Genomic DNA, 27,127 nt, shown 5'->3' with positions numbered 1-27,127 from the left:
TTTTGAAATGTTATTAGTTTCAACTAGCTAATAACTGGAGAAAAATATTGTTAATATTAAAAAGCATGTATCCAGTTTGTAAAAAAATATCGAAATAACTATTTTTTGTTCGATTTAACGACAAAAAGAAGTCAGTTTGATGTTTTAAGAATTGGATCCCAGTAGAAGTAAAATGATATATCTATTCTTAAAAGGGAATATTTTTGTCAGCAATTAATTAAAAAACTATACTGGGTTTTGTGTAAATTAGCTTCAAATTTATACAATTCCTTTTTACGGGTAAATAAAAATAAATATTAAATTTTATAAAATATTTAAGAGTAATTTCGTAAGAAAAGAGGATCGGATTTTATTCGATTATCGCTAATATGAATACATGCTTCTGTGTTCAAACATTATTCTTTATGGCTACACATTATTTGTTTTGACTTAAGATGATATAATATTTATACGTATTTTTAAAAATGAGATTATTTTCAAATGTTTGTTAATTGTGTGAATACCGTTTCATTTTATATACAGTTTTTGTCGAAAAATTTTTTTAAGTTTGAAAAATAGTTGTTTCTATGTATGATGTTGGTACAAAGCCTTCTTCATGTAACGGACTACCTCGTCGTACCCTTGTCCAACCATCACCTTGATCCAACTCTATTACGTATAGTTCTTCATTTTCTGCCATTGGTATACTTCCATCACTTGTAGCTGTAAATAAAATTTGAATATTTAACCTATTTAAGTATTAATATTAAATATGATACTAGGATAATCTACTAAATATAGCAATCGTTTATTATTTTACTTTAGTGTCCAGTGTCAAATTTGATTTAAACTTATTAAAATTGAGAAATCTGATTTAAATAAAAGTGGAGAATTAAATGAATAATGTAAAAAGTCAGAACTAACAACTGTTGCTGATATTTTGTTCCGTCTCGTTTTTGTTTATCTCTTTGAAAACGAATCACATAGCAACTCATGGCAACATTTTTGTCCAAACCAAAATACTTTAAGCACTGATCAGCTACTTTATTGTAGAAAATATCAAGTAAATGTTAAAAATATCTTATATTGCACATGCTTCCGCCATCCGATACACGTCTTTCGACTTTAATTGTAGAATAGGCCTTAAGAGGAAGAGAAAAAAATTATTTTTATAAGCTTACCATCAAACGGATACAATGCTCGGCACGTTCCAAGTGGTGGTAATTGTTCAACATCACAATATTCACCTTCTTCAACACCATCATTTTGATCTTGATCCGAGTCTATGTTTGGTAAAGATGTATGAGACGTGCCAAGTCCGCTCTCTGGACTGTTGGAACAACTACACAGATATAGTAGTCAAAACAAGATATAAAAAATTAAACAGTGGGTTGTAAAAAAAAAACGTGAAGTAAGAAAGATATACAGTAGAAACTACTGAAGTTTATCCACCTATTTACATATTTAAATGTTTTGAAAACTTTAAGAGAATTAGTGCTAGTAAATTGATTTTTTGGACATCTAAATCAACGGATGTACACTCTATGTCACAAAAATCGCACGGATTTACATAGAGTATATATACAAAAAAAAATGTGCGTTTTTTGTGACACAGAGTATAATTAGCATTAAATTTAATAACTACTGGAATCACCGGATCGTTGTCTTAAGTTAGCGATTTTTAAAATAAATAAATCTGCACGATTAGTTCTTACTATCAAAGATCGACAAACGACTCCAAAAAAGGAAAATAAACCGCTCCATAAAATAAAACATCCCTATTTGCGATTTCAAGAAACTATAGCTGACACTTTAATGGTAGTTGAAAAGGGTCAACATCCATCGCCATGGTATAAACAAACAAAAGACCATATAACATATAATCTATTTTATATAACTCACAACTCTTAGAAATTACCTTTTTTTGCCATTTAATCTTATGTATTAAGATAATGTTTACACAGTCTTCTCCATTAGTATTTCATTTCAGTATTTTGGTGTTGCGAATTGCAGCGCTATGTTTAATATTTTACCTAATTAACCATTCGAGTTCAATAAGGAAACCTTATTTTATGTATGAATTGTATATGATGATATCAGACCTTTTAATATACTACAAGACCAGTAGTCATTTTTTAGTATACAGGGCCGGTTTTAGCACTACCAGCATCCTGGGCAGTATCGGAAACATCAGCCGAAGCCGGTTATTTTAGTCTTCAATTTTTCTTTGCTCTTTTACTCTCTTACTCAAACGCCGCTACTGTTAGTGCAGTATAACATTGATATTACAAAACAATTAAATATGTAAATAGCTACTGATGGTTTATTTAAAGTTCACATGTTATCATTAAAGTATATATAATTTAAAACAAAAATTTACCCTTCTGTTAAGTGTGTTTTATTATGGTTGACGGTAGGGTTCGTAACACTGCTATCACTAGCAGACCGTGAGAGTGAATCTTCATCATTACCACTACCACCAGAATTACGATTAGATTTTGTCGAACCGTTTGTTAATCCGGTAACTTTTAACTGTCCATTACTACCATGTGATCTAGCACCGTGCGGTGAACCTTGTAAACTACCATTATTTGTTTTTAATGCTTCGTTTAAGTCCGCTAAGTATCCTTGATATCTAAAAACGTAATTTAATTTAAAGTTTTCATAAAAATAAATATTTTATTTATAGTTTACCTTTGTAATTCTTCACGATATTTTTCTAACTTATGCCCTGATTCATTTAATTCACTCTCAACTGTCATAGGATCACCTAACCGTGGATTTCCTTCAAAAACACCTTTCATTTTCATTAAACCATCCCTGGCAGCTGTTTTTTGTGCAATTAATTTTTCTAATTCTTCTATTTTTTGTGTTAACTTTTTACGCCTTTGATTGGGTGGTAATTCGCTGTAGTCATCCTTTCCATCGATACCCGACGAGTTCTACAGAAGCACATTTTTATTAATACAATTTCATTGGAATTAATTACCTAATTTTAAGTAATTTTTAATTAATTTTGTATTTTATTTTATGTACACATACAAATGATGAATAACATGAAATATTTCAAGTAGCGACGAGCGATTGTGATTATTTTACAAAATTAAACCATCTAAGATTTATATATAAGTTTGTACGATATTATATGCTATAGAAGATGTCCAAGCTTAACAAAATAAAAAAAAACATGGGTCAGCTAATACATTGTTTTTAATGTGTAGCAAGCATCAAAATCTACTAAAATTATGTAAATATTCGATCTCATCAAAGAACGTCTCTTGTATTATTGAAAAAATAAATAAATTCTCATCAGACAAATAAAATTTATCCGCTATTGTTTTATGCTCAAAGTTACAGCGAGTTGTTTTAGTTTGGTGTGAAATTAAGTGACTTTATTAGCCCTCATAAATAGATAAAATTGTTGAAAAGTTTTCTTAAAAATATGAGAATTGAGCTAGTATTTACAAAAGTATTACAAATTACGAGAGCTTATGTAAGAAATGGATGAGATATGTAACTTTTCGTGGAATATTCACTATTCGTATACATACTGGGCAAATTTTTGTAAAAATTGAGATATAATAATAATTTCACTAGTTTACAAAATAAAATAAAAGTAATGTCCTTCCAGAGAATTTCATATCGTTTTATTTAGTGGCAATAACTAAATGCAAACGCATATTTGTTTCATTACGTCAAAGAATGAATCAAATTATCATCATATTTTATTTTCAGACTTTAGTTAAACAAGTAACCTTTTTTAAACTTTGTCTAGGCTTTAGATAATACTAGCATCGCTTTTAAGTATTTATGTTACATTTTTCCCAACCTTTTCTTCCAGCTGGGACCAGGTCATGTTAGATGATTATTGCTGGTCTATTTTAAGGGATACAAAGGACAATTGCTGGTCTATTTTAAGGGACACAGAGACATAAATACCAGAAATAAAGCTAAGACGATTCATTTTTTATATGTTTTTTCATAATTTTTTTCGAAACTCAGTGCATTCAATTGTTCAATTTCAAGAAAAAACACATTTAATTTAAAGGACAAAAACCATGTAAACTATTGTTATTAATAAAGCAACAAATCCTCCCCTTAAAATGTTCTTTAAACAGACACGTCCACTCATAAAAGCGAGATTTAAAAAAATTTTGGTATGTCGTCCTTTTTATTGAACAAAATTAGTCACCCTTATAACATAGTTTGTGTGTAGGAAATTTAAACGAAGCTTAACGAATGGAATATATTAATTTGTGGGTTTGATTACCAAAATATATATGTATACACAAATAATGAAGTTTATGATATGAATTTTATGACCTAGAATTGTAATTGTGAAAAAGTACCAAATTATAATAAAAATAAAAGTCTGATGAAGTCTAAAATATGAAAAGCTAATGAAGAAAACATACAATTAGTAAAATAAATATTCATCGAAAAAGGTTTTTCTAATAATGATTATTACTTTTAAGCACACAAAAAGCAAAAGCTGTGGACATGACATACCTTTAACGCAACACAAATCTCGGCAAACTTCTGTTCAGCATGAAAATATACAAAGCATTGAAATATTGTTAAATATATTTTTTCATTTATTAATTTATAGAACAAATATTATATACACAAAAGATTTGTTCATCAATTCCATGAAGGGTAAGGAAATTTTTTATATATTCAAAATTATCTAAATGTTTAACATTTTAGAGAATTATTTAGGTTATAATAGCTACAATTAAAATAATTAAATAACAAAGGAATGAAAAAGACCTTAAAAAAGTTGGAACAACCTAATGATGATGCATTCATAGCATCACAATCAGTTAAACATATAATTATCTTTCAATTACATGAAAAAATAGAATAATTTTTTATCAAGGAAAAAAATTACTAATTGCTTGGAAGTAACTATTTACTATTCAACTTGACAAAAGCGACGTGCATTCAATAATTACCAATTTCAAATTTATTACAATTTCCATACAAAAAATCTAGAAATCAAATTATAGTTTCATTGTTTAAGTAATATCGGCGAATAACGATCGTAGACATTGCTTTTAAGTGAATACCGACACATTTTGGAAGAATTGAGCAGTTCTTATTGTAATTTATCAATATTACACAGTTATTTTTCAAAATTTAAGAACAGAAAAAAATTTCGGAAAAATTATTATCCTGGACCAATCATCAATTAGCAATAATTAATTATAAAACATAAGAGGGGTATCGCAAGTGGACCCTCTGTGCCCTCCTTGAGAACGACCTGTCACCCGAAGTCATCTAGAGTTATCTAAGAGATGCTATTAAAATCAGATGAAGCTATAGGATTCTGTCGAGGCCAGACGCCACGTAGAAAGCCTACAGCTTCTACGTCGGAATTTCTCCCAGGATTTATGGATCCGAACATTCTGAATATGACGCCCTGCAGATTTCTGTTGATGCAAATAACATGTATGGAGGTTTCTTCATCCTCCATACGGCCTCTACAAGTGGGATTTATCAGAGATCCCCATATTATGAAGGAATAGGTAAATCGACAGTATCCTGTCAAGAGTTCCATCACCCTTCTCAACTGTGCTCTAGTAAGGTTCAGACGAGCAAAGTCGAATTGCCTAGCTGTGGTTATACACAGTTTGGCCTGTCACATGTTCTGCAGAAAGTCCCAGTAATCAAGATGTTAATTAGTAATATAATCATTAAGATTGACCCTCCCTTCTCCTTAACGTAACTCAATTTTTATAAATCTTACGACCAATATTGTAGAAAAATCACGCAGCTACAATCAAATTGTATATAATTTAATACATGATAGAAAGAGAATCGTTACGTAACATAATACTTTAATATCCCTTTGATCCCAATGTATTGTAGATAAAAATAGCAAATAGTGACACCCTCCTTCTTTAACAACGTTATATAGTTTAAAGACAACCATGATATTATATTTAAAAAAAATCCCATTAATCTTTTTTTTAATAGTTTTCTGCTTTTATTCAAATTGAGTTTTACAAATTTCTCTTGTTTTCACGTTTATTTAGGCTTTGAGACTGAACAATTACTTGTGCCACAAACGGAGGCCGAAATTCTTTCTCAAATCTAATAATCAATGTAAGTTATATACCTTTTGGACTCTTTAGAATCCTCACGTATTTGATGTTAGTAACAGAAATAGACAAATAGAAATATCGACATTCATAATAAATGATTTGTTGTGGATTTTTGTATGGTAGTGAACAAAAAAGTAGAATACGAAAAAAGTAACAAATAACAAATTCAATAAAAACAAACAACATGCATTTCAATTATTTCAATATTACTTACTACAAATAAAATTAAGAACGTAGGGTAGATATTTTTATACCATCCATTACCAATGTTTAATATTATAGAGCCACAGGCACCCAATTGCAGATAAATTAATGAAAATAAAGGAAATGTTAATATAAGTTACTACAAAATGTTTAGCTTTGCTAAATTTTAATTAAAAATTAATAAATAATGCGCTAAAAATAAATAATACTTTCATTCATTTAACTGCATAAAACGCAGCTTTTCTAAGTAAAATTCTAATAAATAGGTAACTAGTTCGAATCCGGGTCCCATTTACTACGCCTTATTTGGCACACATATCAATTTGTTGCGGTTCCTTCAAACAATAAATATAATTTCATATTAACATTTTATTGAATGTAGGGTGAATTTTTCATATCGACGAATTTCAAAATGGACGACATTTTAGAAAGAGGCGGCGGTAAGTGTAGATTTGAATGTATAACATATTAATCAAATTCCCGACATCTTTTTAACATGATTGGTATAAAACCAGGTAAAGTGATTAATCCGAATCCCATTATAACTCCGTATTAGTTTTCTAACTCTTAATCATGAATATAAATAATGATCAGATGAAAATTTTTCTCACCAAAAAGATTTTCCCATTGTTTCTAGAAATAAATATGAATGGAAATTATCGGACTACGCTAAAATTAATTGTTGATTGAAAGAATCCCAAGAATTTGATGTGTGTGTGATACATGGATTGATATCAATGAACCTTTTTTCGGACTAGTTAAGGGTCATTAACACTAAATTTCATTGTGAAAAATTTCAATAAAACTACGACTATATTATATAATTATATTTTCACCAAAAAACTAGGCTAAAAAAATTTCAATGCTAAAAATATTTCACCGTCGTGCTCACAGAAAAATAATTTTTATATATGTTATTCGACATTTTAGAATAATAGGTTCAAGTTACAGGCCAGGTACAAATTTAGGAAAGACTATTATTTACCTCTAAAGCAACCAATAGAAAAAAATACCTTATTGCTTCCAAAAATTCCGAATATTCCTACACGTTTCTTATTTTTATTTCCCGATAATGTTGATAATCCCCTAACAGTAAGACCAACATCACGTAACATAGTCGTTGGTCCGGATGGCATTGATGGTAAAATACCACTACCCATTGTTTCTGAACTAACACCTCCCGTCCTTGAAAGATCTTCAAATGGAAAATCTTCTGGCGGTTGAAAACCTGACTTATACCTATCTATAACTAATTGAGTATCCTGAAAAACATAAGAATAACAAATTTTAAGTATTTACTATTGTTTAAATATTTTCAAAAATACATACTTCTTTTTCGTCTATATGTTCCGCAGCTCTCGTAATACCGTCAATACATTGTTCAATAATTGGACGTACATTTCGTTCAATATCCGCTGAACTATTTATAAAATTTCTAATATTTTTTATTCGTTTTTCATCTAATTCTTGTAATTGCCCTAATACAGATGGCAAATTACATTGATAATGTAATTTTTGCATTTCGTTGGTTTTTTGTAATTGATTTGCGTATTCATTTTTTGCATCCTCGCACATTTGTGATTTTATTGACATATTTGTTTTATATTTTTCGATCTACAAAATATAAATGATAGTTAAAAAAAAAAAGTTTAAAAAAGTAATATATTAATTACTAATTTTAATTAATGCTATTAATTCAATTTATTCATTCTTTTTTTAACAATACAAACATTGTAAATGTCATAAAAAATATATAGGGAAAATGAAAGGAAGGGGAAGATATGCAGCTATGATTATCCCGGTATTAACCTTTGTACAAACCTAATGGAAAACCACATATAGGACAGCCGATCATGATACTAAATACTAAATGTTTATCACTAGTATGCTCTCGAGTATCACTATTAGAGTGATTTGGTTAAAGATGGGGAATACAAATAGTAATTAGATGATGTACATAAAAATATAAATTGTAAATGATCTAAGTCAAAATATACGATTTTCTTAGTTGATTAGATATGTGATTAAAAAAAAAAACTTATGAAATGAAACAAATATAATTTTTTGTTCTATTTATTATCAATTCAACCGCGAAGTCAAATATTTAAGATAAAATTCCTTACCAATAATAAATCTATCCATAATACAATTTGTAAGCCACCTAAGGTACTTATATAAATAAAAATAATGCCTAAGGCTCAAAGCAGTACTCCGAAAGAATATGGACAAATATTTAATAAATACTTTTTTATTGCAGTCACAAAACTCGACCCTCGATTACAATATAGAATTAATTGTTTTCTACAACTTATAAATTTATTATACAGATGAATAGCCTGGTTCCGAGGTCCTAAATCGACACATTTGTAACCACACAGGGGTACACGCCGTTGTCTTTTAAAACGACTTACTTTATTTGTATTGGAATAATATTTAATCTTAGGAAAAACTATCATTTCAAGCACATAAACACTGTGACATATCAAAATTTCCCTACCTTTGAAAATGTCTCTACAACTATAATTTTTTTTTAGACCAAATACAGTTCTAATAACCTTTTTTTGTAATGGAAAGACTAATGGCGTAGTTATTAGAACCCCAAATGTGACTGCTTTGTATTCCAAACATGATTGCTTTGGCTTTGACTTTGAGTTAGACAAGAAAATCAAACACAAATACCATTTGTTAAATTTCGGTTTGAATATATATTTATAATTCGCTGAATGAATACACCCAAAGAGTGCATGCCTGACTTTAAAATTTAAATGTATGATATAAAGGCGATGATTATACCTCAGCTCTTGATAAATTTAAATCCGCATCAGCCTTATGGTAATTCTCAAATGCTTTTTCTGATTCTTTAAATGCTTTTTCGTATGCTTTTTTCGATCGTTCTAACGATTGTATTTGATTTAATAATAAATTTGTTAGTTTCGCTCCTTCGTTTAAATGTTTCTAGAAAAACAAAAATGTTTTTAAACAATTTTAATTTAGAAGGTTAATATGATATGTTGATATTTTTTAGTGATTTATATTATTTTTACAAACCTTTCGATCTTCTCGAATATCTTTGACTAATATTGTTAATTCTTCTATAACATTTGACTGTAAATTCTCGGCAATAACTTCGTGTTGACCAGCTAAATCGTTTATTTCATTCATCACAAGTTTGAATGCTTTACATGAGCTATACCTAAAATTTTATGATTATTTTTTATTACGTTTGAATATAGTTATTTTCAAATTATATGACTCTTAAAAACAGAATATCTTGCCACAGATATAAAGAATTAGGAGGTAGAAACATTCTTTCTAGAACATATTTCACCTCTTTTAAAATAGCTTGTCTCGTTGCATGCTTGTTATCACACACAGTTCTTCATTTAAAAAGTTCTTAACCGAATTTATTACAGGGGAAGTAATCATCACCTTATTAAATCACGCAATAATATTCGGGAAATATTTCTTTCACTGCTGTTACGTCATCGTAGCCCGATTTTGAATCGTTTATAGCAGATAGGACGAGTTTGATAGACATAAAATCGTTAAAATATATCTGTAACTTTGGGATAAGGATTGTATCTAAGTATTCATTTTCTGACGATTTTAAGGCATTTGTATTCAATTACCAAATTAGCAAAGAGTAACATTCATAATAAGAGTAATCACGTCTAGCTAATTCTTACTGATGATGACTACATGGTAGTCGAAATACGTATTTATAAAATACAAAAAACTCATCTAGGAAATTGGGGCAAAAATCGAAATTTATTTCGAAATATCCTAGAGTTCTCATTTATTATCTTCGATAATATTTATATTAAGGTATATGGTTTTGCCAAATAAAAAAGGTAAAGTTGCAGTAAACTTGATTAGAAGTATTTGGGGTTATTTTTTAAGCTGGAAGATCAAAAATACGTATTGAATTGAACTGCTTCTTTAATAATAATTAAAAAACGAATACTATTCGTTCAATACTTACTGGTATTCGTCTTCGTCTTTTTTCTTCGGTTGATAACTTTTAACAAGTCGCCTGAAATCATATAAAATATATTCGTGAGCTTAGAGATTCAAAAAAATATTTATTATGTTGGATTTCACAGGTTGAAATTCACACATTTAAACTTTTTTAGTACTTACTATAAAAACGTTTAACTGAGGTGAGCGCTTAGCAAATAGATTTACTGAGCGCTGTCTAAAAAAAATGTTGCTAATGCCGGCACCCCATACATGACAATCCATTTTTATCATCATAAATGAGGTGACAGTGCTACTTTTCCTCAATTCGGTTCAATGCAGTCAAAAAGAAGCTATTAATAACCTACCTAAGTTTTGCTGCATATTCTTTCTCGATGTGACACCGATCTCTAATAAAATGTCCATATTTTTCCAAAAAGTCAATACCCTTTTGTGTATGTACAGCCAAGTTATCAAACTGATCCTAAAATTAAAGAAAATTAAAATTAGTATACACATTTTTAATATTATTGAATGTACAAGTATAAAATATAAAAACTGATTCAAAAGTCCATATATATTTTAGATATGTTATTCTTTGGTGATAGTCCGCCAGATAAAGCATCCAATAAGGAAAACCCGTTTGAAAATCGGATAGAAAAATTCTCAGCAAGTAATTTGTTCGTGATGAAATTTCCTAACGATCTAAATCTGTTAGATTATTGCAAATCTTTTTTTTGGCAATGTTATATTGTCAAAAAACGTAAAATTTCGTTTTTCAGCTCGTATCTTTATGGATTTGTAACTTTTGTATTTGTTAATAAAAATACTTGAAATTTCGAGGCTTACTACCCATCATAACGATCTTCAACCACGTGCAAGGACTTTGATGTATTATCGAAAAAGACGTTAAAATTTAACAATTAATTAAAATATCATTTAGCTGCTCAAAGCATCAAAATTAAGATAGACTTAAAATTCCAATGGCATTTGATAAAATATAACATAGAACTTTGTTAAACATGTTAAACGTATAACATTTTTTTAAATAATTTTTACTCTGTTTTTTAACAATAATAGATTTTTTCAAATAAACAAATGAAACAAAAACAGAGAAACGAAACCAATTTTATATGAAAGTGCATAATTTATTGAAGTTTAAAATTATTATTTTTTGTCTATTTGAAAAACCCTTAAAAAAATCGAAAAATACACAAAAAAATCGTGATCATTCAACGATTAAATGTGTGTTTTGTGAGATCACCTAAAATCCTGTATGTATAGTATTTATTGATTTCGTAGTGATTGTGGACATATTTCGAATAGTACTCATTTAATCGACAGAGCTGAATGTTTATTTTTTAATTTTTTATATTTTTATGGAAAATGATTGTAGTAATTTTTCCGATTTTTAAATGTTCTTCCTACCTTTTCCAATTTTTTTTACATATTCCATTCTAGCTAATACAAATATTTTCTAAGATTTATTTACAATATTAAGAAGTTAAGTTAAAATTCAAGCTAATAAAAGCGTTTTAAAAACAATATTTCTATGTTTTTTTTATAAAATGATACTACGTACATGAAATATGAGTATTGCCTTATCTTGTAATTTCCTCATGAATTTTTTTTTCGTATTAGCTAAGTTATTTAATTTTTGTAACTTTTTTCACTATAATTATGAGTTATGATTAAGTTGATTGTTGAACTAGCACAAACAATGAAATATTGAATTAAAATGTCATACAAAGAATGAACGAAGAATTTATCAAAGTGAGCAACTAACTAGTGAAATTAAATCCCTACCCACGCAATTATTTATTAACATATCTGGAATTTCTATAACTTCAAATAAAATTATTTTGTCTTTTTTTTTGGCGAATTTTCTGGAATTTTTTTTAAATGATTCTCAATGTCAGGCGGTTTCTGAAACAAAATTTCTGTGGTTTTTATTATTTTGCTTACACTAGTTTTTGAATGATCTTTGTTTGTTTGGCTATTCGACAAATATTGGTACCCGAGCAGAGTTTTATAGAAAATTGGAGATAAAAATTCTATATGTAGAATAATTTTGACATAAAAAAATACAAAATTCCACTTCATTTGAAAATTTGCCGAATATTTTTTATGAAATTGGTGAAGAACTTATTTGAAGACTGATGTCTCCGATCAATTTTGTAGAAAATATTTGTTTAATAATCAAATAAAATTCTTCGAATCTTCGTGACTTTTGGATACAAGTAAAATCGGAAAAATCACAGAAAATTTGTTTTAGATTTGGATATAAATCAATATTAAGAGCATTATTAGTATTAGTACTCAATTAAAACAATTAAAAAGTTCGGAGTATTTTTCGAAATAAAAATGATTTAGGTTTATCATACCGAGGCTACAAACAAGTGCCTCCCTGTTGATAATCGTTTCTGAAACAGGGCTGAGACTGTAGTGTAACATAGGTACATTTATAGCGTAGCCTACATCAAGAATCGATTGAAGACGTTGTGAAGTGTTTTGGTGAACTTGTTAAGATACATAATTTTCCATGAATAGATATCAAATGCATGTAAAAATACATTTGATATACCAAGTGCCTATAGATTCATTATATAGGGTGTTTCAAAATTGTACGGTATTATTTTAGATGCGAGTTGTCAACCTTAACATAAGCAAAAAGGTTCATATAAACATATGTCCGAAAATAATTTATTACGAAGATAATGGAGGAAATGAATATTTCTTTAACAATACAATATTCAAAGTAATTTTACAAAATAGACGCCGTTTTTTTGAATGGATCATTCAGCGCGACGAATCCATGCTTTTACAGCACTTTGTACAAAGTAAGGGTATTTTTTAATAGTGGTTGCAACTTCCACGATTCAGTTTCTAAAAAGTTTCATGGTATCTTTGAAAAACTGTTTCATTAACTTGGTTTATTCCTATAAGTTAAAAAGCGTGTCTGTTTGTTCCATAAAAGTGGAAAATTTTTTTGTGTCTCTCATGATTATAAAATATTGAACATCACAATGAAGTGTTAGTAAAATTGATAACCTACTCAAACAGAGGTAGCATCATCTAACCTAACCATGACCTAACATCTAACTTTAGAAAAAAAAATCTTTAACCTTCTGTATCTCGGAATAAATTGTTTTTGGATCTATGTTTATATGAACTCAAATAAATATACTCTGTATAAATTGAATAGATTGTGGTTTTCCCGTAAATGAGTCTTGCTCAGTGCCAGTGCCGGGCTAAACTAGCGTGGGGTTTGTGTTTTTTTTAAGTCTTCGTTATTTACCTGGGTTTTCCAACAAAAAGGCCTTTCACGAGTGATTACTAACCGAGAGGACCTTCATATTTGGTAAACCTAAAGAGAAATCTATGAAAACATATCATCCATCTACCGTTTTCCCATAAGACCAATGTTAAATATGCCTACTTTTGAAGTCATTTATTTATTTAAATAATCGGGCAGCCCCCCACCCCCTTAAAATTTTCAGAATTGATTAAGACTTAGGCCAACTTCCTATTAAAAAAAAAATCAAGTCTTTTATCCAAAATTGCCCTGGCGCTCGTACATCCTTAAATTCAATTTCTATTTTTATACCATGCATATATGTAATATGCAAGGTGTACTAAGTTTAGTCCCAAGTTTTTAACGCTTAAAAATATTGATGCTATGAACAAAATTTTGGTATAGGTGCTTATAAAATCACCTAATTAGTCCATTTTCGGTTGTCTGTCCGTCTATCCGCCCGTCCGTCTGTCTGTCAACACGATAACTCAAAAACGAAAAAAGATATCAAGCTGAAATTTTTACAGCCTACTCAGGAAATAAAAAGGGGATTCAAGTTCGTAAATGAGAAACATAGGTCAATTGGGCCTTGACCTATGGATCCGTAGGACCCATCTTGTAAACCGTTAGAGATAGAACAAAAGTTTAAATGTAAAAAATCTTCCTTATCATAAAATAAACAACTTTTGTTTGAAACATTTTTTCGTAAACATCACTATTTACCCGGGAGGGCGCAAATTAGACGTAAATTGTATAGTATGTATTATATGGGAATGTCAGTTATGTATGTGTGACATGTATGTATTTGTAATGTGATAGAGCAATCAACACTGTCTATGCATGGTATTTCAACAATTAACTCAGTCAATTGTTTATTTTCACTTGTTAATATTAACAAAATAAGCCTATGTAGTAAGTATAATGAATTCATACACACTCGGTATTTGTAGAACACTTGATAAATATTAAGGATGTTGTTGAGGTTATTATTATACTTGAATTAATGAGACACAATCATTATATTATTTATATTTGTATACGAATTGTGTTATTAAAATCAATGTGTTCATTGACTTCTAGATTTTTTGAATGATATGCGTTGTCATCCGATTTTAAATATTTACAAGAAAATCAAATAGGTAAAAGGGGACGCAGTACTTGACAGTTATTTAAGAACAGATGAAAATTTAATCCATAGACAAATTAAACTTTTTTAAAGCGGAACAGCTTTATTCATTTTAACTATTCATATCTTAAAATTTAATATGTGAACAGTATCCAAGTGTTCCGCTCAATCATTTTTCGTTTTTGTAAATATAATTTTATATTGATAAAAAAAGTTTTACGTCATTAATTAATTATTCATTTGTGTGTGACGGGATATGATATGACTAATTAAAAGGATTTTGCATTAATCTTATTAGGTTTCGGTCAAATTTCTACATATTGTAAGAATTGAGTAAACCAATTTGAGTTATGGGCATTGAATGACTCCAATAATCTCTGTGTAAAACTATCGAATCTGTGCGTAGTTATAGTAGGGAGAAACTTTTTCTGAAAATTGCAATAGAAATTGTGTAAACCAAGAGACAAAAATGTATAAATATTTTTTGAATGTAAATCAACATAATTACTTATTTAAATTTGTTAGAAAATAGTATTAAATTTTCAATGTTAATCATATATACAATACACAGACTTATATGTCCATCCATACAATTATATTAATAAAGTAGTGTGTCGTTTCTATGATAACTGTCAGAAATAAAACTCAAGCACAGAGCGAATAGTGTTTTTCAAAAATATTCGATTAATATTTTGTGAGGGTTTTTTAAAATATTCATTGAGTATATGTACTTAAAATGGTTTGCATTTAGATCTTTATGGCCATTGATACTTGTGATCATGAAGTCAAAATAAACAAGATCCAATATTCATAGCATTAGTGCGGGGTCCTTTACTTTCTACTTCAGCTTAGTGCGTTAAATATAAACAAACGCAAACTTGCTTTAAGCCTTTAGTAAATTAAAAAAAAAAATACAGTACTTATTGTGATTTTAAAATAATTTTTTTTAAATTCCTAAACCAGGCTTTGAACCTGATTTTCATCCACTTCAAAACATAGGATTGAATTTAAACTTCGCACACTTATCAAGGATCAATGAAATTACAATAATTTAATAAGTTTATAAGAGTTCAAGTCATTTTATAATGACTTCACTTTTACCAATATCTGTCAATAGAATATTTACAATAATTGAAATCTAGCACCCCACGCTTTTTTATGATTAAATTATATTTTCTTTATCACTCTATTTTTTTTGAACTTATAGAAATTATTTTCTACTCTTTAGTTTATCTAGTTACAAAAGCGTAATTTTGTAGTATTTAACTATTATTTATTACTAAGTGGTTGTAAGTCAGAACTGCAAACATATAAAATAATTATAGAAAAATTTAACAGTGTGGAATTCGGAACAATGGCATAAAATAATTTGGAAATTTTTGTTTTGTTAATTTTTGTAATAAATTCTAAATGTACATAAGAATGAAAATTATACAATATATTAAAGATGTATTCTGAAAATGATCTAAACTGTTGTTCTCACTTACGCCTTTTGGAAAAAATCTCGAAAAGTTGAATATTTAATTTGAAAACGATATGATAGCGTAGGATTCTTTAGTTGCATGTACTTTTACAAGGTTAAAACCATTATCAATAATATAGAAATTTTTGTAAAAGTTTACAAATCGAAAAATAATATTAAAAATTCAATTAAATTGGTAACCTTGCGTATGAAATTCGCTAACAGTAATGTTTAACGACATCATTGTGAAAACAAAAACTTCCATATACAGGCTGCATATGGAGATTGCTAGAGTTCTTTTCTGTGTATATATGTATTTGTAGCATCAATATTTCTAAGCGTTACAAATTTGAGGCTTAACTTACTATAAACTGATACATTTTATATATAGAGTATAAAAATTACTGTTAGAACAACGCACAATAGAAGTTTAACTTTGATTAGTAACGATGGATAAAGGTTTGGGGTCCATTCAATAATTACGTAAGCATGATTTTGTCGATTTTTAACCCCTCCTCACTCCCAAAATACTTACGTAATTAATGAATGGCTCTTCCTTACGAGCAATATTTAAAATATTGCTGGTCCACCATAGTCAGTATGCACAATTACCATCAAATGTTTTGCTTGATTGTATTATATTATAGCGAATACTATTTAAAACCGAAGGTTGACCTGCCACACAGCCTCTATTTACAAACTTTAGTCTGCATATGGAAATTGTGTGGCGTTCACATGAGAGTTTTTAAAAACTTCTTCTTAAACACAATGTATATATGATATGTAACTCCTACGCAAATTTCCGGTTATGCACATAAAATTATATAAATATGGAATTTCAATATCAAACAATGACCCTCCCAGTGTGTGTTGCAACTTTTTTTTTTTTAAACTTTTACTCTACAGGGTGTTTAAAGCTCTAAAAAAAATTCATAAATTTTTTAAAATAATTTCTTACTTTCTGGGTGTGGTAGAAAGTTGAATTTTTACATACTTGTAACTGAATGATATAAAAATATTTACTTAGACTAGACCAATATTATTTTATTTTTAACCCCCGACTACAAAGAAGGGTTTTATAAGTTTAACGTATTTGTGTATCTGTGTGTAGCAACGTAGGTCTTAAACGAATGAACCGATTTTGATTTTTTGTTTGAAAGGTAATTTGATCGATAGTGTTCTAAGTAATGTGTCAAGTCCGAGTTTAAGGTGATGATCTCCCAACGCTTGAACATAGCTAAGAACACTCTCGATTAAATTATCTTCCAAACAAATAAACAAGAATCAAAATCGGATCATCCGTTGAGTAGCTACGTTGAAACAAAATAATTTATCAGACTTGATTTTGAAGCATTGTAGCTCCTAAACGAATTAATCAATCAAGTTTAGGCTTCCGTACCCGAAACAATTAGAAATGAGGCGATGATCTTCAAACGGTTAAGTTGATTTTTTTTAAACATAACTAAAAACACTTTCGATCAAATTACCTTTTTAATGTTGTAGTTTTCTTTAAAACTTTAATTTAAGGATGTACGAGCGCCAGGGCAATTTTGGATAAAAGCCTTGATTTTTTTTTACTAAGTTGGGCTAAATCAATTTTAAGGGGGGTTGCCCGATTATTTAAATAAATAAATGTTCTTATGGGAGAACGGTAGATGGATGATATGTTTTCATAGATTTTTTCAAAACTAGTCGGTGGAAATTAAAAAATACTATTTAAATTAAAGTTAAAACTAATAAATTATTGAAAACAAATAATCTGTTTTTGCCCGTCTAATTATGCATGAGCCCGGTAGTGAGAACACAAATTAAAAAAATATATATTTTCAATTTTGATGATGAATTATGTTTTAACTTGACAATATAAGACGAAAAGTAAGAATCTGTAGTAATTTTCAAAATATCGAAAATTGAAAATTTTGTTTGATTATTTAGCTTTCAATATTTCGAAAACCAAGGAGGGATATCGAAAAATTTTATTCTTTATTTTTATCTACATGAAGTTATAACAAATAACAAAAATACAAATAATTTCAATCCTAAGTTTAAAATTTCTTGGCGCTCGTACTTAATACTCCGATAAATTTAGTTTGGAAAATCGGGTCGAAAAAATTAGACAAATTATCCATGGTCGAAAAATTAATACTAGGTATACTGTTATTAGATAATAAATAAATAATTTTTATATTTTGAATATAAATCTTGGGCCACATATGCCCACAGCAAAGAATTCAAGAGCGAGGGATCAAATTTTCAAAATTTACATTTTAATTCAAATCACTTTAAATATATTATTTTTACTTTCCAGATTTCTTCAAGACATAGGTTTTATAACAGAACTATTTTCGCCTGGGGTTTTATAAATATCAATGACATGGACACACCCTGTACTTGAAATTAAAATATAATTGAATACTTGTTGTATTTCAATCAGAACAAATAAAAATAAATGATATCTAATCTTAGTATTTGTAATATTTGTAATCAAAGAGATAAATTTGTTATAAAATGCGCAACACTCACTTTAAGATATATATTTTTTTAGCTTAGGCAAAAGCGATAAGTGGTTTTGAGTATGTAAGAGACTCAGAGAATATTTTTTGTAAGTTGAATTTAATATTGGCTTAGTAAGTATTTATATTCAAAATATGCCCCCCATCTCCAAATTAAAAAAATCATATACTGCCTCTCCTGAGTTCAAATACTATGTATGCTCTTAATGTGGTATAAACTTTTAGAGTTATTCTCTGTAGATGAAATATACCAAGGTATACTAAGTTTAGTCCCAAGTTTGTAACGCTTAAAAATATTGATGCTATGAACAAAATTTTGGTATAGGTGTTCATAAAATCACCTAAATAGTCCATTTCCGGTTGCCTGTCTGTCTGTCGTCTGCCCGCCTGTCATCAGAGTAACTCCAAACGAAAAGAGATATACAGCTGAAATTTTTATAGCTTGCTTATTAATGATTTCACAGAGAGTCCGCTTTAAAAAATCACGTTATATGAGCGGTTTTCTAGCATTTTAGCACTTTGAATTAAAATTGTTTAGATGAAATGTACAGTAATATTTATTCCAAGAACTCTCTAAAAACAAAAGAAGCGAAATCCATTGTGTACTTATAACCGACTAGAATCGGAATCTGTATGCATTTTGATATTGTTTAAGATTTTACATATGAATCATATTTATTTACTTTTTTTTATAATTTTACAAATCAATGATTCAAAACTGAAATATTAAAAAAAAAGGAAGTACTTGATGTGAAACATTAAAAAATAATAATTTATTTTTAACAATTTTTTAATAAATTTAAATTAATTTATGTGATGATTGTTCAAAGACAGTTGTAATAAAAACTTTTATTGTTTATTATAAAAACTCAAAAAGACATTATAGTAATAGTTGAGACGCTATATGGCAAATTTTCCTAACATCCTTGCAGCATATATCTCAGACATACATTTTGTGTGGTCCCAACATATTTTTCAGGTACGGAATCCTAAACTCGCACTTGAAACTTATCTAAGAATACTCTCCATTAAATTATCTTTTTACTTAAAGCCAAACTGAACCGATTTTGAGAGCCATCGCCTATTTTTAGTTTAAGTTCCGAGTACGGAATTCTAAACTCGCAATTGAAACATAGCTAAGAACACTCACCATTAAATTACCTTTCAAACGAAACAGACAGACAGACACACACACATAGCGGTCAAACTTATTACATCCCTTTTTTTGGTTCGGGGATTAAAAATTGTTCTAGTAACCAAAAATATACTTGATATATATTTTTTTAGATGCCATACCAATAGTTTTTTCGAACGTACTTTTAATGATAACTTTACCAGGTAGTGTGTCTGTTAAGTAGGAACAGTAAAAATATCGATACCGTTAACCCGTTTAATATTCTTTTTGTCACGTGATCAATTGGATGCGCAGGCGTCTAACATTTGAAATTCTACAACACGACATACGACTCTCCATTTGGCAGCGTGCAGCGCCCATCGGTCCAAGATCTTCAGAGAATATTCAAAGTAGTGTTCACTCAAATGTTTATATTTGCCATAATACCTTGCATTCATAGCCGTGTTTGTCACACAATCATAAGTTTATAAAATTTTAATCTTGATTTAGGTTTCTTCTCACCGAGTTCTACATGAATTCATTATTAAATTTTACCACTTGTATTAAAATCGCAAAAAGCTTTTTCAAAAAAGCTTAACAGCTTTCCAATGATTCTCCAAAGAGGAAACTATTAAGACCGTCACAACAAATGCGCTCGGCGGAGGAACAAAATCTGACACAATTTTTCTTCTTAATGAAAAATGGCGATATAAAGTCTTTTTAATAATTTGATTGATTACAAGCATGATTGCATAAGTTTAATATTTTCCAAAGTATTACTTATCCTGAAATCCAATTCATATTTTATAGTGTAATTACATATTTTTATATATTGTCGACTGCACTATAACATGTGCTGTGAGTTTTATATTGCAATTTTTGATTTTATTAAATGTGCCTCGTGGATCTAATAAGCGATCACTCGTGCCAAACTTCTAATGCACCAACTTTGTTTATACTCACTCTTCAAAATATACAGTTGAATAGACAGAAGAATTTGGGACAGTAGGATAATAATAATAAATATTAATAATGGAAAACAAAATTCTAATTATTTTTATTTGAAAAAATAATAAGAATTCATTTTAACGCATTAAAAAATCAATTCTTCATGAAATAAGAGATTGGAATTGTATATTGACCTGGCGATTCTTCTTTCTTTTTGATCCTATGCAAGATATGACATCCATGGTTACCATATCACATATATTACTTTGGTTACGCTAATAGCCAATTACCCTCAAAAAGTAGACTTCAAAACATCAATCAATAAAGTTATTTTCAATTTCTACGATTCATCATCATATGTAGGAACAAAATCCTACAGAATTTCTCGGGAAAAATGATGACAAATTGCTTGACACTTGGATGAGTGTGACATGGAAGAATCGTAAAGAAGATTTGAATTTAAAAGCGCTCCTACAAAAAATGAGTATATGCAAATATTTGAGACCACCTTCAAAAAGAAGCTTTCTGCTATGAAAATGGTCATAGAGGAAAAAAGTTATCAGACACCACTTTGATAAGAGTGTCTTGTTCAACCGCTGATATCATAGTCAAATACTACTCTTAGCTCTAGACCAAAATGGTCCAAATGTGAAGAAAGCCACGAGGCATGGCTACCAAAATTGATGATCGTTTTCTTTTTCAAATAAAAACAAAAAATTTATACATTCAAACTATTAATTAATGAATCAAAAATTGATATTTATATTTACTATATATACTGGGTGGCACACAATTAAATATCTGATACAATAATTTTAACGATTTTTAACTACTCAATATTCGCACTGTGCATGAGTTTTATTTCAAGCGTTACCATAGCAACGATGCACTATTTTATTAATATAATTGTATGGATGATTTTAATATATGGTTTACATTGAAAATTTAATATTATGTTCTAACAAATTTAAATAAGATATTTAGAGCAGGTGCTACATAGAGCTGAGTGTGAAAAAATAGAGGATCGCATTTTGTCAATTGATTCTTGTTCAGAAAAGTTTATAGATTAATATTCCGGATGTTGCCAGAAATCGTACTGATTCAATTTTTGCATGTCCTTCCCCCTCCACAAAAACAGTAAAATGACAATTTTTTGAACCAAGTAGGCTACCCGAAATTATTTTGGTACTTGTACGTCGAAAAGGATCCTTGTGATTTTTTCCTAAATTTCGTCGTTTTTAAATTATTAGCAGTTTAATGTTTGGAAAACTCTAGAAAGGTTATTTTATTTTCAAAGTTGAAAATTAATGCAAATAAATTAAATTTTTGAGCTTTTCAAAATCTTAAAACCATCTTTGAACATTTTTTAAATAATTTTGATAAATTACAGATTGTTTGATTCTAAAGCCTCAATTTTTACTTGTTAAAAGTTATCATAAATTCTTAAAAGTGTTATGGAATAGTTTATTTTTTTGTATTCAGGTAAATATATTTTAGTTTTATCGTAGTTAAGTGTTTTAAGAGAGTTTTGTTTAAACAAAAACATCGGTACAAGTAATAAATTTTTAATAATTAAAAATTAGGCTTTAGAATCAAACAATATGTAATTACTCTTCAGAAGTTTATCAAAGATGATTTCGAAAAGCTCAACAATTTTGGACGACTATAGTTTCTGACAACATCCGAAATATTTATAGAAACTTTTCTAAACAAGAATCAATCAATCAAGACAAAATGTAGTCTTCTATTTTTGCACACGCAACTTTACCGCCTGCTCTAATTATGTTAATATTTAAAAATATTGTTTATGCAATTTTGTCTCTTATTTTCATTTCAAAACTTCTAATGCAACAAGTTTAATTAATTGTTATTTTTCAATAATTTTAATTTGACATTTTCTATATTATTTACATACAAACAACTTGAACATTAGTCGCAACAACCTCCTTTAACATTCACAGAAATAGCGCGGACATCGATCTGATTCTCCCTACTATGTCAGAGAGTCAATAGTATGTGTGACTCCCTACACATTATTAAATATTTTGCATGTTAATAGTCATTAGTGTTAAAATATTTTGAAGTAATATCTAGCGGCTAAATAACAAAGAATAAAAAATCAAAAAGAGAAATACAAAATATATAAAAATAATTCAAGTGAATTAGTTAAATATTTCACTAGTTAAAAAATAATTTTTATAACCAAAAATATTTTGAAATTTTAAGATAAATGTGTATATTTAAAAAGTGCATTATCAGGTGAGGAAAATATTAACATGAGAGAATTCTCCCACGAATGTTGAATTACACGTGTGAATTTAATCGTAGACAAAGGATAAATAAATGTTTCTAGTTTAAAATTTTATAAGAATTTTAGATAGTTAATGCGAATCTGCCTATCGATTAAATCGTAATTACCGTGTGATTTTTTTCTTAAGTAGCAAAAGTCAAGGTGGGATATTAACGGTTTATAACAATATAACATAAAAGATGGGTTTATTCTTTTTGTATGTTTAGAATATCTCTAGTGGGTAGTTAGTTTTTCAATGAGCATTTTTCAATAAATCTTTTTATACCATGTATGTATATGAAATATACCAAGGTATATTAAGTTTAGTCCCAAGTTTGTAACGCTTAAAAATATTGATGCTATGAACAAAATTTTGGTATAGGTGTTCATAAAATCACCTAATTAGTCCATTTCCGGTTGTCTGTCTGTCTGTCATCACGATAATTTAAAAACGAAAAAAGATATCAAGTTGAAATTTTCACTGCGTGATCAGAACGTAAAAAGTGAGGTCGAGTTCGTAAATGAGCAACATAGGTCAATTGGTTCTTGGGTTCGTAGGACCCATCTTGTAAACCGTTAGAGATAGAACAAAAAATGTTTCTTATAAAAAAAAATAAACAACTTTTGTTTGAAACATTTTTTTCAAATTGTATACTTTGTATTATATGGGTATATCAGTTAAATGTGTGTGAAATGTATGTATGTGTAATATGATAGAGTAATCAACACTGTCTATACATGGTATTTTAACAATTAACTCAGTCAATTGTTTATTTTCACTTGTTAGCATATGAAAATAATCCATTTAGCTAAGTTGGCATGTATTTTTATTCATAGAAAGTCTGATTGTTGGTAGGTTGTTAGTAATAAGACAAGAGTTTTGTTTCCTTAACACTAGTACTGGAAACCGTAGCATATTCGATATACAAGGTGTGCCATTTTAAACTATAATGGCTAATAACTCATTTTATAGCTAACCAATCAAAAAATAACTTAAGTTACAGAGTTGGATAGGGGACATCATGTTCTGACATCAGATTGGACCTAGTTCTTCGGGTTTCTTTAATAGATTTTTAGTAGCAACCCCAAAATAACGATTTTATGTTTTATACATGCTAGAAAGATAGAATCTTCACCAAACCAGTGTTTTTCTAATTTTGCGGGTCGTTGCGTAGTGTAAAATGAAATTTTTAGAACTTTTTTGTTAATTTGAGTTCCTTTCGAGTCGATGAGTGGAAATTCTAGCATGTATAGAACTGAAAATCGTAATTTTTGGGTTGTTTTTTTGTTTTTTGATTTTTTGTTTTTCGCGCGCTCTCTTAACAATTAACAATCAAGAACTTAAAATTCAATTAGGCCAAATATTTTTGCGGGATGTTGTTGTTTTAGCTTTACATTAAAAATAAAAATTTTATGTATATAAAAATCTGATTTTTTTCAAATACGTTTTGAGGAATAACAAGTGAAATTTAAAAACCCACCGGCAAATTTTTCGGGTACGGAATCCAAAATTCACACTTCTAAGAACACTCTCCATTAAATTACCTTTTTCCTTAATGCCTTTTCCAAATTGAGTTGATTTTACATATTGTCGCCAATTTTTTAGTTTTTTTCGGGAAAGAAACCCTAAACGCACACTTGAAACGTAGCTATTAAACAGACAGACAAGCACACATAGCAGTCAAACTTATAACATCCCTTTTTTTTTTTTTATTCGGGGGTTAAAAATAGTAAAAATCACGTTTTTTTCAAATCTTACGCATTTTTTATTAGAAAACTGGAGGGTTTAGAGAAAATGTCTAAGAACATTTTTGGTTAACTTTGATCCAAATTATATATGATATAATTTTTCCGAAGCAATTGGATCAATTTATTTTGTTTTAAGAAAATTAGTTTAAACAATATCCTAAAACCATGAAAAATAAAGATTTTCTGTTCTATGCATGCTAGAAAGATGATTCACCAATCGATTATCCTTTTCCACAACGCAATACTCCGGAAAATCTGAAAAACCCACCGGCAACCTAAACTTTTACGTTCAGCAGCATTCTTTAAACGGGATGCTTCAAAAATTTTTCATTCTCAATGAGGGGTTTTACTGGGTATAGTCAGAGTCTCTATGAAAGAAATTTTATTATTATTATCATTTTAAATCGGTACCAAGTACGAACCTTTTCAACACAATATAAGTTTTTTCTGATTTTAATCTCTAGATTTGCCTTTTTACAGTACATATAAAAATATTTTTTTTGTAAATACAATTTTTAGAAAAAGATTTTAAGTAACTTAATCTAGTAATTCTCTGACCTTCTTCTTCACATTCTTATATTAAATAGCTAATCCTTTTTTTAATCTTATGCATCTAATCGATAATATTTATTTAATTATGCTACAGGCTTGAAATATTATAACTAAACAGAACGATGTTACTAACCACAGTTTAAAATGTAGGAGATTAAGTATTGTCCATTACTGAGAGGAGGTGGTTATACTAATGGAGCTATTTTTCTGAATTTATGGTGTCATTTTAGAAAAAATATGATATTTTTCGAAGCTTTATGTATACTTGATTCCAAAAAAACTGCTACAGTTAAAACATTCTAAGCGTACTCATCATATGTTATGTTATAATAGTAACACTTAGAATGTTTTAAAACGCGCATTTTTTTTGACATGGAGTATATATATATATTCTCAGGATTTTGTTTTCTATAATCTATGTAACTAAATTGTTTGAATTTCATTCATGAAAAACTACGGCAGGTCTGATGATTTTTAAAAAAGAACTTACACAATAAGTCATGAAATTATCAATAAATGTCGTAGGTTGGGTTAATAAACGCAGAATCACTTTTGAATTATAATAATGTATATTTTAATCAAATCAAAGCAATTAATATTGCCCACTCGATATAATTAAATATATAAAAATTCTGGTGTGAACAAACTCACAATATCCTCTGTATACAAAATTTAAAAGTCTATAGACGCAATTTTATTTTTTGGTTGTCAAGAGGGGATTGGTAAGTGTAAAGTTAAATGTATCTTGTAAAAAAAAGGATACGAATGGTTATCGGGCAAAAAAAAAAATTATCTACAACTGTATGTTTTAAAACAAAAAATAACAAAAATATTAAAGAAAATAGATAAAAAATTGGTAAATAACACAGTTCGTTTGCACAGCCTTCAGAAAGTATGGACAAATATTATTGCCTGTTCAAAGTTCAAAACTTCCAACAGGTCCTGATCTTCTAAAGTTGATATTCTGTCGGTACAAAGAAAATTGTGGAGCAATATGTGGATATCGAGAGGCAGGAGAGACTGGGGAGCCCTGCAGCAATATACTGAAGATATCAAAATTGATCGAGGAGAATGATTTTGAAGATGAACTGCCAACAATGTCGCCACTTCATTCTCCATCCTTCCTTCAATATCAGAAACATAACCAGATCCTGAGTCGCAGCCTAAGGCTTATAAAAAAGTCTGAGGATACAATAGATGGGGAAAAATATTAATTATTAGATATTTATAACATTAATTATTGCCTACTGGGGATACCACGTAAAAAACGGGCCTCTATACTGTACCTATATGCAAGGTTGTGAGGAAAACAGTCAATAACTAATAGACTAAGATCCCAGACCCCCAGACCTTACTTATTTTCGGATGGACTAAATATGTACGATAGAGTAGAATAATTGTGTACAGTGAACGTGTGTTTACCCACTTATTTGGGGCGAAGCCAATTCACAAGTACTAGGTGCTACAGGTATGTAAAAATCATACTTACTTTACTTACAGTCTGAGGAGTGATTCTTACGTCTGTTGAACGAAATATTGTTAATATGTAATTTGAAATTTAATTCTGCCTGACACCTTCTGGCGGCAGAATTTAGTATCAGATACTAAATATCGAAAGAAAAAAACATAACCTTACTTACAGTCTGAGATTTGATTTTTATCTAAAAATTGAAGAAAAATGAATATTTACAACAATTACAATGTTTTTCCAACTTCTAATACAATAACATTCTTTGTGTAAACATCGGAATTTCCAATTACACATACGTATGAGTATGTTTCGTAATGTTATACAAAAGTACTATAGGTCATAAATAAATATCCATTAAAC

At 28.8% G+C, this 27,127-nt stretch overlaps 1 protein-coding gene across 3 annotated transcripts in view; it reads right to left on the bottom strand.

Moving 5' to 3' along the window:
• Nucleotides 1-216: 216 nt before the first annotated feature.
• LOC123294225 (formin-binding protein 1-like) overlaps nt 217-27,127 on the bottom strand; it is a 39,933-nt gene continuing 13,022 nt past the window's right edge. The window contains exons 2-11 of one of the 3 annotated variants that reach the window (XM_044875339.1): nt 10,616-10,731; nt 10,273-10,323; nt 9,339-9,483; nt 9,084-9,245; nt 7,620-7,904; nt 7,304-7,552; nt 2,674-2,897; nt 2,360-2,614; nt 1,161-1,321; nt 217-702 (exon numbers count right to left, since the gene is read on the bottom strand). In XM_044875339.1, coding sequence (XP_044731274.1) covers nt 542-702; nt 1,161-1,321; nt 2,360-2,614; nt 2,674-2,897; nt 7,304-7,552; nt 7,620-7,904; nt 9,084-9,245; nt 9,339-9,483; nt 10,273-10,323; nt 10,616-10,731 — 1,809 coding nt within the window. In that variant the 3' untranslated portion in view covers nt 217-541. Of the gene's footprint in view, nt 703-1,160; nt 1,322-2,359; nt 2,615-2,673; nt 2,922-7,303; nt 7,553-7,619; nt 7,905-9,083; nt 9,246-9,338; nt 9,484-10,272; nt 10,324-10,615; nt 10,732-27,127 lie in introns of all 3 variants that reach the window. The other 2 variants (XM_044875337.1, XM_044875338.1) reach the window with 2 other exon arrangements.

Source organism: Chrysoperla carnea, chromosome 2 (assembly GCF_905475395.1).
Source record: "Chrysoperla carnea chromosome 2, inChrCarn1.1, whole genome shotgun sequence".
In the NCBI taxonomy this organism is placed as follows: Eukaryota; Metazoa; Arthropoda; class Insecta; order Neuroptera; family Chrysopidae; genus Chrysoperla; species Chrysoperla carnea.
The sequence above is the reverse complement of the archived record's forward strand: the minus strand, read 5'-3'. Positions and strand labels throughout refer to the sequence as shown.